Source organism: Hippocampus zosterae, chromosome 2 (genome assembly GCF_025434085.1).
Source record: "Hippocampus zosterae strain Florida chromosome 2, ASM2543408v3, whole genome shotgun sequence".
Taxonomy (NCBI): Eukaryota; Metazoa; Chordata; class Actinopteri; order Syngnathiformes; family Syngnathidae; genus Hippocampus; species Hippocampus zosterae.
This window is the reverse complement of record NC_067452.1, coordinates 20,111,148-20,125,093: the sequence shown is the minus strand read 5'-3', so window position 1 is coordinate 20,125,093 and position 13,946 is coordinate 20,111,148. Positions and strand designations below refer to the sequence as shown.

Below are 13,946 nucleotides of genomic sequence, written 5' to 3'. Positions count from 1 at the left end.
CAAAAGAGTCATACAGACTTTTGTTAGAATAACTCAAGTTCACTTGGCGTCACTGGCTGACATCTTTGAATCAAATTCAACAAGAAAATAAAACTAAAGATAAAAATAAAATAAAAGTCAGGGGTATAATCTTTTTTTTTGGCAGGGTGGGTCAGTTTCATGATTTTGTTGGACCACCAAAATAAAGTAATGACTTATTTAAATATTTCATTGACTATGATCCCGATAAAACATTTCAGTGGTCATTTTTAGTTTTTCTGTACAAACAATGTCAATGTGTTTATTATTAGTGAAACTCAAATAAAATATGTAGTGTATGTCTCCTTTTAAGCTATAACAGCTTTCGCTTTTCGGACTACCAGATTTTGAAGTGTGTTGCTGGATAAGTGGCAAAGAAGCTGGTAAAATATGGGTCTTGATGATTCTTTGATTCCTAAATTATTTGATTAAAAGTTGTGTTTCAACACTTTCATCCGAACAGTTTATCTTGCAAAAAAATGTTGCCTTTTAATCATTCACTGTGCTTTCTACTTTGGGCTACAATGGCAAACTGGCATAATAAATAAGTAAAAATCACCTTTATCCATGCATGTGTAAAAAGTTGCATCCCTTGAGGGTATAACATGACCGATTGATGGAAACATCTTTGGCAAAACAGGAAAACTTTAAAGCAGCCTGTATGGCTCCAAATAGGCCCAGCGCTGACGGTGGTTGTAGTTCAAGTGGAGGTTTCACAAGAGCTGCCTCTGGCAATGTCACAGCCCACACGGCGAAACACTTCTTTCATTTGAGCTGCACTGCCGAGCATTCGCAAGGTTCATTTTTTTGGTGCCTTAGGCATTCCAAGCTCCCAGAGTTTGATCATTAGCACCGCGCGAAGGCATCAGTATGAGGATTAAGGAGTATAAACCAGCCAAATGAGAATTTATAGTGTTGTGATGCTTTATCTGACCGCAACGCAAGGAAGATTCTCCCACTGGGTTGCGTTATGGCTTGTAGATTTGTTGTTTGAGAACAAAACATCCGTAATGTATGTGGTATCTTTGTTTTTTTCGTACCACAAATTGAATGAGATGTCTACAAGTCAAGTGCATTGCCTGCAGCCTTAGACTGATTGAGTGCCGCTGTGTGCGTGTGTGTGTGTGCACATTCATCGAACCCTTCATTATTGAAAAGTTCAAATACAATTTTTTTACAAATTCAAGACATAAAAAGCACATTTATTAACAACAGAAAGAGGCATACATTTTTTTTAATTGTGAACAAAATGAATCTCCATGCAGTTTCAAGAAGTGTTCCTTCAGTTTTGCCGGTGCAAGACAAGAGTTGCTCAACTTGGCAAAACAAATCATGCTGATGGGACCCTCTGTCCCATCACGGTCCGTCATGTATGTTGAATCCACGTTGTACATATTCGTCTGACCACTTTCTTTGCTGGACATGGTTAGCATGTATTCAAACTTTTGTTTTTTAAATCACACTATGTACGATGTATCACGACAGTCACACGTTGACAACTGAGTGAACTAAATTTCCCACAGCACTGATTAGACAAGCAATGTAATGTGCGGGTGTGTCATAACTAATTGACATGTTGAGTCGAGTGTGTCTTAACATCCATGGCAGAGGCTCTGTCGAAGCCCTGGGACCGATTGACCAAACCCATGGGTTCGAATCGAACCCAGGTTAAGAACCACTGTTCTAGAATCAATGGATGTTGAAGGCAATTGAAGTGTGTTGTTATCTGGGTAAATGAACAAGTGCCCTAACAAAAGATGGACGTATTTTGTGTGTTGCACATGCGTGTGCAGCCGAGCCTTTAATCCTTTAACGGGATTACAAGCATTGTCCCCTTGTGTTCGCTTGTTCCTTTACACCCACGGATGCTGGTAGCAATGTCAGAGCCCACATTTCGGATTACTGTATAATGGGTCTATTTTTCCCCCATCCTTCCTTAAGCCGGTGTATGTTTGTAATGCAACCTTAAGTGAGGATGCAGTTCTTGGCATTGTTTTATATTGATTTGTTTCGTTTTAAATAGATTTTCTGAGGTTATTCTTATTCCAGTTTTATTTAAATGGTGAGCAGTGTATCATTTTAAGATATTATAAGATATAAAAAAACCAAAAAACACTTTTTGTCAATTTTGTTTAAACTGTCAGGTCAGACTAAAGGTGCAAAATAACATTCAAAGAGACAAAGTCAGTCAAAAATTAATTTGCGTAATTTCTCCCTAGACCAGGTGGGCCACATATGGCCTCGGCTTTAAATTATACCATACTCTGCTATAAATAACCAAAATAATGTCTTTCCTTTGTTTTGGTCTAAAGAAGAACAAGAACATTAGGAAAATGTTTAAATTTAATGAACATATCTTTTACAAAACATTTCATGAAGCACCTTCGATTTCCTTAGACAAATATGCAATTAACTTTTATCATTCACATATATGCATTGCAACTGATACCACTGATTGTACAAAGGCACAGCAATTAAACAAGTAATTGGTATTGAAAAATATTGTGATGCATTTTAAGAATAAACGAGATTTATAAAGAAAGGAATTTTTAAACCATTTACACATGTGCATATAAAATCTAAATGTAATCCCTGCCTACACCTCACAAACTAAGGAGAGGGCTATTAAATGTGTAAAACAGTGGTCCCCAAACTTTTTCCTGTGAGGGCCACATAACTTTTCGCTTCTCTGATGGGGGGAGCCGGGGTCAGAGTACCTAGACGTAAAAATGTAGTTTCCCAGAAACCCACACAAAATCAAATAACTTTTTTTGATACACCTGCGGTATTAAAGACGTCTTTCTTCTCAGGACACACCACCTCTGCGACAGCATTCATGCTTTTCTTGACAAACTCTCCTTACCGCTGCTTGCTATCAGTTGAGCAAACCGAAAGCTAGCCCAAACAGATGGCTGGTTCAAATGTATTTTGCTGAGCTAACATTCCTCTTTTTAGCGTTGACAGTTTGTCTGCTCCCATTTGCCCATGCAAAAAATGGTGCTTGTTGTTGTGACGGGATTCATAGTGCTCCGCAGATTGTATTTTTTGAATACCGCCACCGACAGATGAGACAGAAAATATTTTCTTTGCATTGAAAAAAAAAAAGTTTCTCCAGTTTGGGTTAAATTCGCTGTATTCTGAATATTTTTTTTCTCTTACCTCACCTTTACGCCGTGATTACGTTCTCTTTGAGAGGGACGGGTTTAGGATTTTTTTCTTTTGGGGTTGCCAGAAAACGGCACAGACCGCAGAAGGATGGAACAAATGTCACGTTGTACTGCATGTGTTTATGAAATTGTTACTAGCTAATAGTTAATCATGAAAATAGTTCATAACTAAGGAATATTTTATTGCAAAAGCCAAGTTTTATGATAAAATACAAATATACATAGATGAAAAATAAATCAAAAGACTCTCTGGTATTGTTCAGGGGGGCCGGACCAAATGTGGAGGCGGGCCGTAGTTTGGTGACCACTGGTGTAAAGAATAACGTATTCACATCTCCTTGATAGCGTCTTCTGTGTTGTCTCAGTGACAGACTGCGACTGCTGTTGTCCTCTTCTCTGATCAAAACAATGTTGTCTTATACTCTGATCAAAACGGTGTGTCCCCTAGCGGATACTCCACGAATTGCAAACAAATATTAATTCAGTGTCTTTTATGCGTTTTTTCACTTTTAAATGATCCTGCGGGCCTGATCTAACCTCCTTGGCGGCCGGTTCCGGCCCGCGGGCCATATTTTTGACACACATGCTGTCTAGGTCTAGGGCCTAGACCATTAAAATAACCGTTAAGGGTGCATTTTTACCTCTGTTTTAACAAATTCAGCCACGGGGCCAGTTTGATACCAGGGCTCGGCACGCATCCCCATTTGCGCATGTTCAATACGGATTGAAGGAAACTGTCATAGATTCTTAATGGCAGGTTGGTTCCTACTGTGCCTCAATTATCCTCGAAGAGCCTTGAACACTCCATGAAAATAACAGAAACCAATTCACATACACACACGAACGCCCCCACATCCCTCACTCACCGCAGGTCCGCGTCTCGGATTGATCTGTGTGATTGTCCGAGATAGCCAAAAGTGTTTGTGAATAAGTGCCTGGACAAGTTGTTCTTTCAAGGGCTCGATGGGCAACAAAAGGACAATAATAGAGCCTGTTTGTCTCAGTTAAGAACAATAACCAATACACACACACACACGCACACACACACACACACACACACACACACACACACACACACACACACACTTAATTGGACAATCACCTATACTCTGTGTGGTTAGGTCTTTTTATCATCTCTATCATCTGTTTGTATACATCTATCTATCTATCCAATTATTCGGTAGCAAAATGTATCCCGCGTGTCAGGTATCAGCAATAGTTGATGGGTACACTACTGGAATAAAGATGCGAACCACAAATCTAAAAACAACCATGACTGGCTTAGTACACAACATCAGATTATTGTAAAGATGCTAGTGTGGCCATCTGAGGAACAAGCTTACAACATGAATTGGAAAAGGCAGCTTTATTTATTTATTTATGTATTTATTTTTAAATGCCCTGCACCGAATTCAGAACCCCAAAGCAGGCTCAACACAGTTCTAAGAGAGTTTAGCAACACAAAGAGCACATAATGTAAGTCAATCTGTCAGCTTCATTCTGGTGTCTTCTGTGCACCGCGTTTGTGTTATTGAGTTTGAGGCGCTATTGTGTACGTTGTGTTCAAAATAGTTCAAATTTGCAGCAAATGTTAACTGTCTGGTTGGACAGACTTTCTATTCTTTTATGTGGCTTCATGATAAAAGGTCATTTATTGCCATCTAGTGACTCGTCGGAGCTCACAGCTCCGATTTTAAAGAAACAAGTAGACAAACAAACAGCACAGCAACAGTTCAATCTTGGCTGGATTGTAATCTTCTTTGTAAAGGCAGACTTTTTGGTTAGCATGAGCTCTCCATTGATTATGTAGGAGTAGTTAATGTAGTAGGTGATGTTACAGTATACTGAACATAGCTACAAGTGTAGTGTTGAATGCCACATGCAAACACATTCATGCTTCATCCACACAATGAAGTGAGGTGGATGGATGTTACGTTCGCCAGGTTATGCGCCCAGCGGAGTTGTTGTTTTGAGGTACATTGAATGATTGAGAAGCACCCACAAACCCACTCTGACGACATCAGACAGAACATTTCCGCGCCGCAGCTAGCAAACAGAATCAGCCCGCATCACCTCTGGCGAAACTCCATTGACATAAGATGCAGCCTTTTTGTTTTGCTTTTTTTCTCCGACACTGCAGCAATATTCGAAACGATTGCTTTCAGTGCGATTTGAAGGAGAACATGAGGTGAGCAGGCACATGAACAAATCAATGACATGATTCACTTGTGTGCATTGATAAACAACACCCTATACCTCTGATCATTGTCTTGTGTCCTCATTTTTATTCTTAGGGTGCATTTGTAAAGAAGTACAAGGACAGCACTTTTATTCTTAATGGAATGCATCAGCTCAATTATTCCTCCAGAAGGTTATGTAATTGTTGGCCAATTAAGTGGAATTACACATTGTTTCGAGCCGAGACAGTTTTTGTCTTTGTGCTGTGTGCCAATTGAGATCTAACAGCATACCAAATCAATGGTCCTCAAACGCCAGTCTGCGGGCCATTGGGTACACACACACAGACAGACAGACAGAGAGACAACGTATTTTGCTTTTAACCTATATTTCAGTCCCCCAATCTTCCCAATGGCAATACACGTCGGGCTTTCAGCTGGCCAGTCAGTCAGTAGCAAGGCAAAACCACAGCTCTGTTCCTTGGGTGTCAATCACGTGTGCACAGATGTAGATGGACTCGCATGGGCAGTCACCCAGAAGGTGTTTGGAGCTCCCCATCACTTTTCCGCTTGTTGACATTGGGTGCAGTGCCACACTGTCATTAGCTGATGGCTGTTTTTATCTCGTGTAGCTGTACCTCCGAGCACGGCTAAGTGGTCAATTGACACTAACTCTCTTGACAGTGTTTCGTTCATAGGCATGTCCATTAGTGTGCGTTGCTGTCAACCACCTACCCACTCTGTAGGGCGGCAAGCATGACTGGCAATATAGTCAAGAACGATTTCACGCACTTGAGCATAATGCACACCTGTGACACCATAAAGAATAATGATAGTTGTGCATGTTTTACTCAGTCAATGTGACAGAGTGAATTTATCCAATTGTTACATACAGTATGCGGTCTTGTGCATATTTCATTTCAACAAGAATGGATGAATGTTTGAGTGACAAAACTGTTTACGATACTCCAATGAGCTGCAGTGGGGATATGTGCATGCTCCAGTGCTCTCATTCTACAAGCTGTAATATCAGCATTGCGGTAACTGAAATCCTGTTATTTTAAATAACAGCAGGGGGGCCAGCAAAGCGGTCGAGTATGTCCGTGAAGGTCAGCGAAGAAACAGCAGCCAGCATTTTAATGGATCCTCACCGCATCCCTGCAGGCAGGGGTTCACTGATCCATAAAGCAAGCTACGGCTCAAAATGAGGCTAAAGTCACAGACAGTTATCTTAGCTTGGTTTAACCCTTTAGGGGGCACTCACTGCAATAGTTGACTGGAGCCCACCCTAATAAGGTGAACGGCGGCGTGTCATTCCAAAAACATGCATGGCAGGCTGATTGGATGCTCTAAATTGTCCCTAGGTGTGAATGTGAGCGTGGATGGTTGTTCGTCTCTGTGTGCCCTGCGATTGGCTGACAACCGATTCAGGGTGTCCCCCGCCTACTGCCCGAAGACTGCTGGGATAGGCTCCAGCACCCCCCGCGACCCTAGTGAGGATTAAGCGGTTCAGAAAATGGATGGATGGATATATATATCTATATATATATATATATATAGAGAGAGAGAGAGAGAGAGAGAGAGAGAGAGAGAGAGAGAGATACACACACACACACACACATATAATATATATAAAGTAAAAAGCACATGACACCGCTTTGAAGTTGAGCATCAATTTTCCTTCCTTTCCATCCTTCCTTGATGGCATCCACTTCTGAAGCCATCAATGAGAACTTGGGGGACTTTGAGGTGTTTGACCATTTTTTAAGGACAAGTGCAGCAACCTAAATGGAATGTGTCTATTTTTGTGGCTCACAGCCACAAGACTTGCGACATTTAGTATGCCGCACCTCGTGGTCCTCACCTAATCTTTCCTTTTTATCTCCAAGCCTTCATTGTGCACGTATAATTGGAGTAAAATAAAATATTGGGGAAATTATACCGTTTTTCACCCCTGCCTGCACATACACACACATATGGAATGACCTTGTTACCATTTTATTTATTGCAGAATGACAAGTAATTAGAGCTGTTATTACTTGGCCTTTAGTCTCAGTCATTTAGAGGTGAGTACACGATCAATCCTCCCATTTTTTTTTCCCGTCCCCAGCACCCCTAGCTGTTTCTATTTCCTTAAATTAGGCTGATAAGAGCAAAACCCCAGCCCCCCAATACCCCACAACTCGGTTTCATCAAGGCCTCTTAATTATATTAGTAATTTCCCCCAATTTTCAGCTGAACACCCACAAATTGCCCCGGTCAGAGCCCAAAGACAAAAGGGATTTTTTGTGTTAATCAAGCATCGTCGTTAATTTCACACTCTCTTCCTCCAACACACGGAACACATTTGTTAACGGCAACTCTGCAGCTGTGCTTTCTTCTTTTCTTTGTCTTTGTGTTAGGAGGTGACTCATAGTCCCGTACGACCATTTGGTGAACGAAAGTAGGAGTCCCTGTGTCTTGTTGCGAATGCATCAAGTGAAATTCATTGTTGACATGTTTTTGTGGAAGTTTTTAATGTTGGCATGCAGATTTTCTATCAGCACAATAATGTGTTAAATAATATATATAATTTAATAATAACATACAATACAATACATTTTTATTTGTACAGCGCTTTCACAAGAGCTGCAGCTGGAAGAAAGTGCTTTACAAAACACTTAACACAAAATAATATAACAGAACACTTAACGTAAAACATGGACAGTCATATAATCGTAACAACTATTCCTGCATATGCCTTATTGATTGAAGCAGATATATACACAATGTTCATTTGAATACAATGATACCACATAAGTCAAGTCAAGTCAACAGTATTTATAGAGCACTTTCAAAAAGCCATCGCTGCATACAAAGCGCTGGCTTGGAGCAATTTAATATGCACAATAAACAGTAAGACAAATCGGTAATAAAGGCGGTAGAAAGCACCAAACAGTAAAACCAACAACAAATCTAAGTCATGCTGAGTCGAATGCCAAAGAATACAAGTGAGTTTTAGGCGGGCTTTGAAGATGGGCAGCGAAGAGGCTTGCCGAATGTTCAGTGGGAGGTCATTCCAGAGAGAAGGACCAGCAACAGAAAAGGCTCGATCCCCTCTGAGCCTAAGTTTAGTTCTTGGTACTTCTAACAAAGACTGGTGCACAGACCTGAGGCGCCGGGCAGGTGTGTAGGGGCGGATGAGCTCAGAGAGGTAAGGTGGCGCGAGATTATTCAGAGATTTGAAAACAAAGAGGAGGATCTTGAAAATAACTCTAAAATGAATGAGGAGCCAGTGAAGGGATGCCAGAGTAGGAGTTATGTGCTCCCTCTTACGAGTACCAGTCAAGAGGCGAGCAGCGGCATTCTGGACCAGCTGAAGGCGCTTAATGGAGGACTGGCTGACTCCATAGTACAGGGCATTGCAGTAATTGAGCCGGGATGTGACAAAGGCATGAATTATTGTCTCAAAGTGTTCATGTGAGAGGAGAGGTTTTATTTTGGCCAGCTGTCTAAGGTGAAAGAAGCTGGATTTAACAACGGCACCAATTTGCCGAATAAGTTTGAAATTACTGTCCAGTTTAAGGCCCAAGTTTGAGACTGTTGACTTAAGACTGAAGAGAGACCCCTCCGTGAGCCGTCACCTTACTGTGGTGGAGGGGTTTGCGTGTCCCAATGATCATGATGAAGGAGCCCGAGCTGGTGTGTGAGGCAGAGAATTTCCGACTGGATATAGTCGGACTTGCCTCCACACACAGCCTGAGTTCTGGTACCAGTTCTCTCGAGAGGGGTTGGACTCTCTTCCACTCTGGAGTTGCTCACGGTGAGAGGCGCAGAGCAGGTGTGGGCATACTTATTGCTCCCCGGCTCAGTGCCTGTACTTTGGGGTTCACACCGGTAGACGAGAGGGTTGCCTCCCTCCGCCTTCAGGTGGGTGGACGGGTCCTGACTGTTGTTTGTGCATATGCACCAAACAGCAGCTCAGCATACACACCCTTTTTGGAGTCCTTGGAGGGTGTGCTGGAGAGTACTCCTGCTGGGGACTCCCTTGTTCTGCTGGGGGACTTCAATGCTCACGTGGGCAATGACAGTGAGACCTGGAGGGGCGTGATTGGGAGGAACGGCCCCCCCGATCAGAACTCGAGTGGTGTTTTGTTATTGGACTTCTGTGCTCGTCACGGATTGTCCATAACGAACACCTTGTTCAAACATAAGGGTGTCCATAAGTGCACTTGGCACCAGGACACCCTAGGGCGCAGTTCGATGATCGACTTTGTAGTTGTATCATCGGATTTGCGGCGGCATGTTCTGGACACTCGGGTGAAGAGAGGGGCGGAGCTGTCAACTGATCACCACCTGGTGGTGAGTAGGCTCCGATGGTGGGGGAAGATGCCGGTCCGTCCTGGCAGACCCAAACGTATTGTGAGGGTTTGTTGGGAGCGTCTGGCGGAATCCCCTGTCAGAAGGAGTTTCAACTCCCACCTTCGACAGAGCTTTTCCCATGTTCCGGGGGAGGCGGGGGACATTGAGCCTGAGTGGACCATGTTCCGTGACTCTATTGTTGAGGCGGCCAATCTGAGTTGTGGCCGTAAGGTGGTTGGTGCCTGTCGTGGCGGCAACCCCCGTACTCGCTGGTGGACACCAGCAGTAAGGAATGCCGTCAAGCTGAAGAAGGAGTCCTATCGAGCCTTTATGGCCTGTGGGACCCCAGAGGCAGCTGACGGGTATCGACTGGCCAAGCGGAACGCAGCTTCGGTGGTCGCCGAGGCAAAAACCCGAGCGTGGGAAGAGTTTGGTGAGGCCATGGAAGCCGACTTCCGGACAGCTTCGAGGAAATTCTGGTCCACCATACAACGTCTCAGGAGGGGGAAGCAGTGCACCACTAACACTGTATACAGTGGCGATGGGGCGCTGCTGACTTCGACTCGGGACGTTGTGAACCGGTGGGCAGAGTACTTCGAAGACCTCCTCAACTCCACCAACATGCCTTCCTTGGAGGAAGCAGAGCCTGGGGACTCTGAGGTGGGCTCTCCTATCTCTGTGGTTGAAGTCACTGATGTGGTTAAAAAGCTCCTCGGTGGCAAGGCCCCAGGGGTGGATGAGAGTGTGGTTTTCGTCCCAGCCGTGGAACAGTGGACCAGCTCTACACCCTTAGCAGGGTCCTCGAGTGTATGTGGGAATTCGCCCAACCAGTCTACATGTGTTTTGTGGACTTGGAGAAGGCGTTTGACCGTGTCTCTCGGGGAGTTCTGTGGGGGGGTGCTTCGAGGGTATGGGGTACCGAATCCCCTGATACGGGCTGTTCGGTCACTATACCACCGATGTCAGAGTTTGGTTTGCATTGCCGGCAGTAAGTCGGAATCGTTTCCAGTGGGGGTAGGACTGCGCCAAGGCTGCCCTTTGTCACAGATTCTGTTCATAACCTTTATGGACAGAATTTCTAGGCGCAGCCGAAGCATTGAGGGGGTCCGTTTTGGGGGCCTCAGTATTGCATCCCTGCTTTTTGCAGATGATGTGGTGCTGTTGGCTCCTTCAAACAGGGCTCTCCAACTCTCACTGGAGCGTTTCGCAGCCGAGTGTGAAGCGGTTGGGATGAAGATCAGCACCTCCAAATCTGAAACCATGGTCCTCAGTCGAAAAAGGGTGGAGTGCCCCCTCCGGGTCGGGGAGGAGATCTTGCCCCAAGTGGAGGAGTTCAAGTATCTTGGGGTCTTGTTCACGAGTGGGGGCAGAAGGGAGCGGGAGATCGACAGGCGGATTGGTGCAGCGTCTGCTGTGATGCGGACGTTGTATCTGTCTGTCGTGGTGAAGAAGGAGCTGAGCCAAAGGGCGAAGCTCTCAATTTACCGGTCGATCTATGTTCCAACCCTCATCTATGGTCACGAGCTATGGGTCGTGACCGAAAGAACGAGATCCCGGTTACAAGCGGCCGAAATGAGTTTTCGCCGCAGGGTGTCCGGGCTCTCCCTTGGAGGTAAGGTGAGAAGCTCGGTCATCCGGGAGGGGCTCAGAGTCGAGCCGCTTCTCCTCCATATCGAGAGGAGCCAGATGAGGTGGCTTGGGCATCTGATTCGGATGCCTCCTGAGCGCCTCCCCGGTGAGGTGTTCCGGTCATGCCCCACCGGGAGGAGACCCCGAGGAAGACCCAGGACATGCTGGAGAGACTATGTCACCCAGCTTGCCTGGGAACGACTCGGGAGCCCCCGGGAGAGCTGGACGAAGTAGCTAGGGAGAGGGAAGTCTGGGCTTCCCTGCTAAAGCTGTTGCCCCCGCGACCCGGCCCCGGATAAGCGGTAGATGATGGATGGATGGATGGGATGGGATGGACTTAAGGAGACAGGGGGCCCAAGTCTACAGGATGGAATGTACAAGGGCCACTGGGACCTGCATATTCCTAAGCCCTTCTGTCCCGTTCATTTTCCACTGTAGGATAATGGCTCCTGATTCTTTATTCCATGTGCTTTATATTAAAAAAAGACTGTGGCCTATGTGTGATTGTTTTAAAAAACAAAACATGTTTGCTGCATAGTGTGTGTGTGTGCGTGTGTGCGTGTGTGCGTGCGTGCGTGCGTGTGCGTGTGCGTGCGCGCCTCGATGGGATCACCACCTTATCGTGTTGAGGCACTTTGCGCGTCTCCATGACCCCTAGAGCTATGTCAGCAGGAGTCCTGTACTCCTGGCAGGGTCACCCAAACCGAACAAATCGAAGGCTAGAGGCCAGACAAAGAGTGATCCCAAACCGCCACCTTGGGGCAGGCACAGCCGGAGTCCAACAGACTGGACTACAGGCAGCCCCCTGCAACTCTTGCCAGAAGAAGGTCGTCATGGGTACCCTCATGCCACCGGAAACCACCTGGTAGGAGTGAAGATGGTGGGAGTGAGGACTGTGCACCCACACCCTCACCTTAATCTCACTTGTGCCACTGAAATCTCTCAAATACACCAAATTAACCAAGCCAGACGAACCGAGAGGCGCATTCAACGACACCAGCGGGCAGCTGGTACCCCCCTGGTATCCGGTTTCCCTTGCTCCATCTGTGGTGGAGTCTGCGGCTCAAGGATGGGTCTCTATGCCCACGAGAAGTTGCACCAGCGACAGAGTCGCTGATCCCCCACCCTACCCATCCTCCCCTCCCATGGAGCAAGTGTCATCATCAGACATGATGGACAGCTAATTCGTGTGTGAGTGTGTGTGTGTGTGTGTGTGAGTGTGTGTGTGTGTGTGTGCGTGGGCGCGGCGAGCACACCCATGCAGAGCGGATCGTGTGCCAAATTGAATATTGATTGTTGCTATTTCATATATGGTTTGACTCATCTTGGAGCATGGTCATCCCTCTTCAGTACTCTGTGGGCCTATGACAAAGTATCCTTTCGCAAGATACTAACCCAAAAGCATCAGCAATCTGTGAATGAAGAGAGCGTATTGAAGCCCTTTGAATGCCTTGAAAGTAGAAAAGCACCATACAAGCTCCTATCTTGCGTTTCTACGTCCAATCGTGAGAGGGTAATTTGCACAATAAGTAACCGAATAGTCGACACATTGGCAGGGGGCGCAATAAGAGCCACTCATCACCACCACCGAGGTGTGTGAGCAAAATTGGTATAATTTAAGCCGTGGGGTGTCCATCATCTTTCCTGTTATGTGAAGGAGTAGTTCTTCTCTAGCTTGTAATGGTAATCTAGCAGAGAGCAATTAACAAAGCAAATTACCGCAGAGAGGTGGCATGGATTTGGAGCGATTGAAATCGCCCCCCCCCGACCCCCCCCTGATGCACATCAAGTAATTACCATCATTTGGATGTCATTTTATGGTAAGCCTTTATTTTTTTGACCCATTTTGTTCATTTTATGCATTCTAGAAGCGATTCTGAAGCATCTCAGGGAGAAGATGGATGGCACACGGAAAAGACGAATGTCCAATATTCAAATGAGCAAGATGCATCGCATTTTAAAATGCTAGTCTGAGTCCTTTGGCAAATGATTGAGTGTAGCCTATGAATGAGAGCACAACTTTCAATTATCGCAAATTGTATTTATGAAGTCTATGAGCCAGCGAGGAATGCAGCCGTCGGATTGAAAAATAAATAAAAGTATAATGTGAGGGTCCGAGTTCAAATTTATATTCATATGCCGCTGTCCAATAAATTTGTTCAGCCAGGCACGGTCCTGCTGAGGCAAGCTGCACTCAAACTTTACGAAACACTGTAAATTAATAATCAATGGGATATATCTGTCCAGGCTGAGGTTTATGATGCAAAATAACTACATGAGTACAATTGTGGCTTTTTCATTGTCCTGCTGTTAACACGAAAAGCAGTGAATGATTTTATTTTTCCACCTGCTTACCATCATCCCTTGTTACACAATTCCATCAGCACGAGTCCTACACTTACCCAGTAGGATTCAATTGCTTCTCATAAATCCCAGAAAGTTCCGATATCTGCAGTAGGCCTTCCTCCTTTCGATTCTACAATTATCACTGTTGTCTTTCTATTCCCAGGCTTTCATTTAAGAAATCAGTCTCACTAATGAACCTTCAGGGTAATTGAATTAAAAGCTCGCATCTGTTATTCCCTGAGGTTAGCATTTCCCGAGATACTGTGTG

General features: G+C 45.0%; 1 protein-coding gene across 5 annotated transcripts in view; it reads left to right on the top strand.

Annotated features, from left to right (window-relative positions):
* The window catches only part of LOC127595426 (neural cell adhesion molecule 2-like), a 188,390-nt gene that overhangs the window by 82,737 nt on the left and 91,707 nt on the right, over window positions 1-13,946 (top strand). The window contains exon 1 of one of the 5 annotated variants that reach the window (XM_052056916.1): window positions 13,125-13,152. The exons of the other annotated variants lie outside the window; for them this stretch is intronic. Coding sequence (XP_051912876.1) covers window positions 13,140-13,152 — 13 coding nt within the window. The 5' untranslated portion in view covers window positions 13,125-13,139. Of the gene's footprint in view, window positions 1-13,124; window positions 13,153-13,946 lie in introns of those variants that run through there. 5 annotated transcript variants of the gene reach the window in all.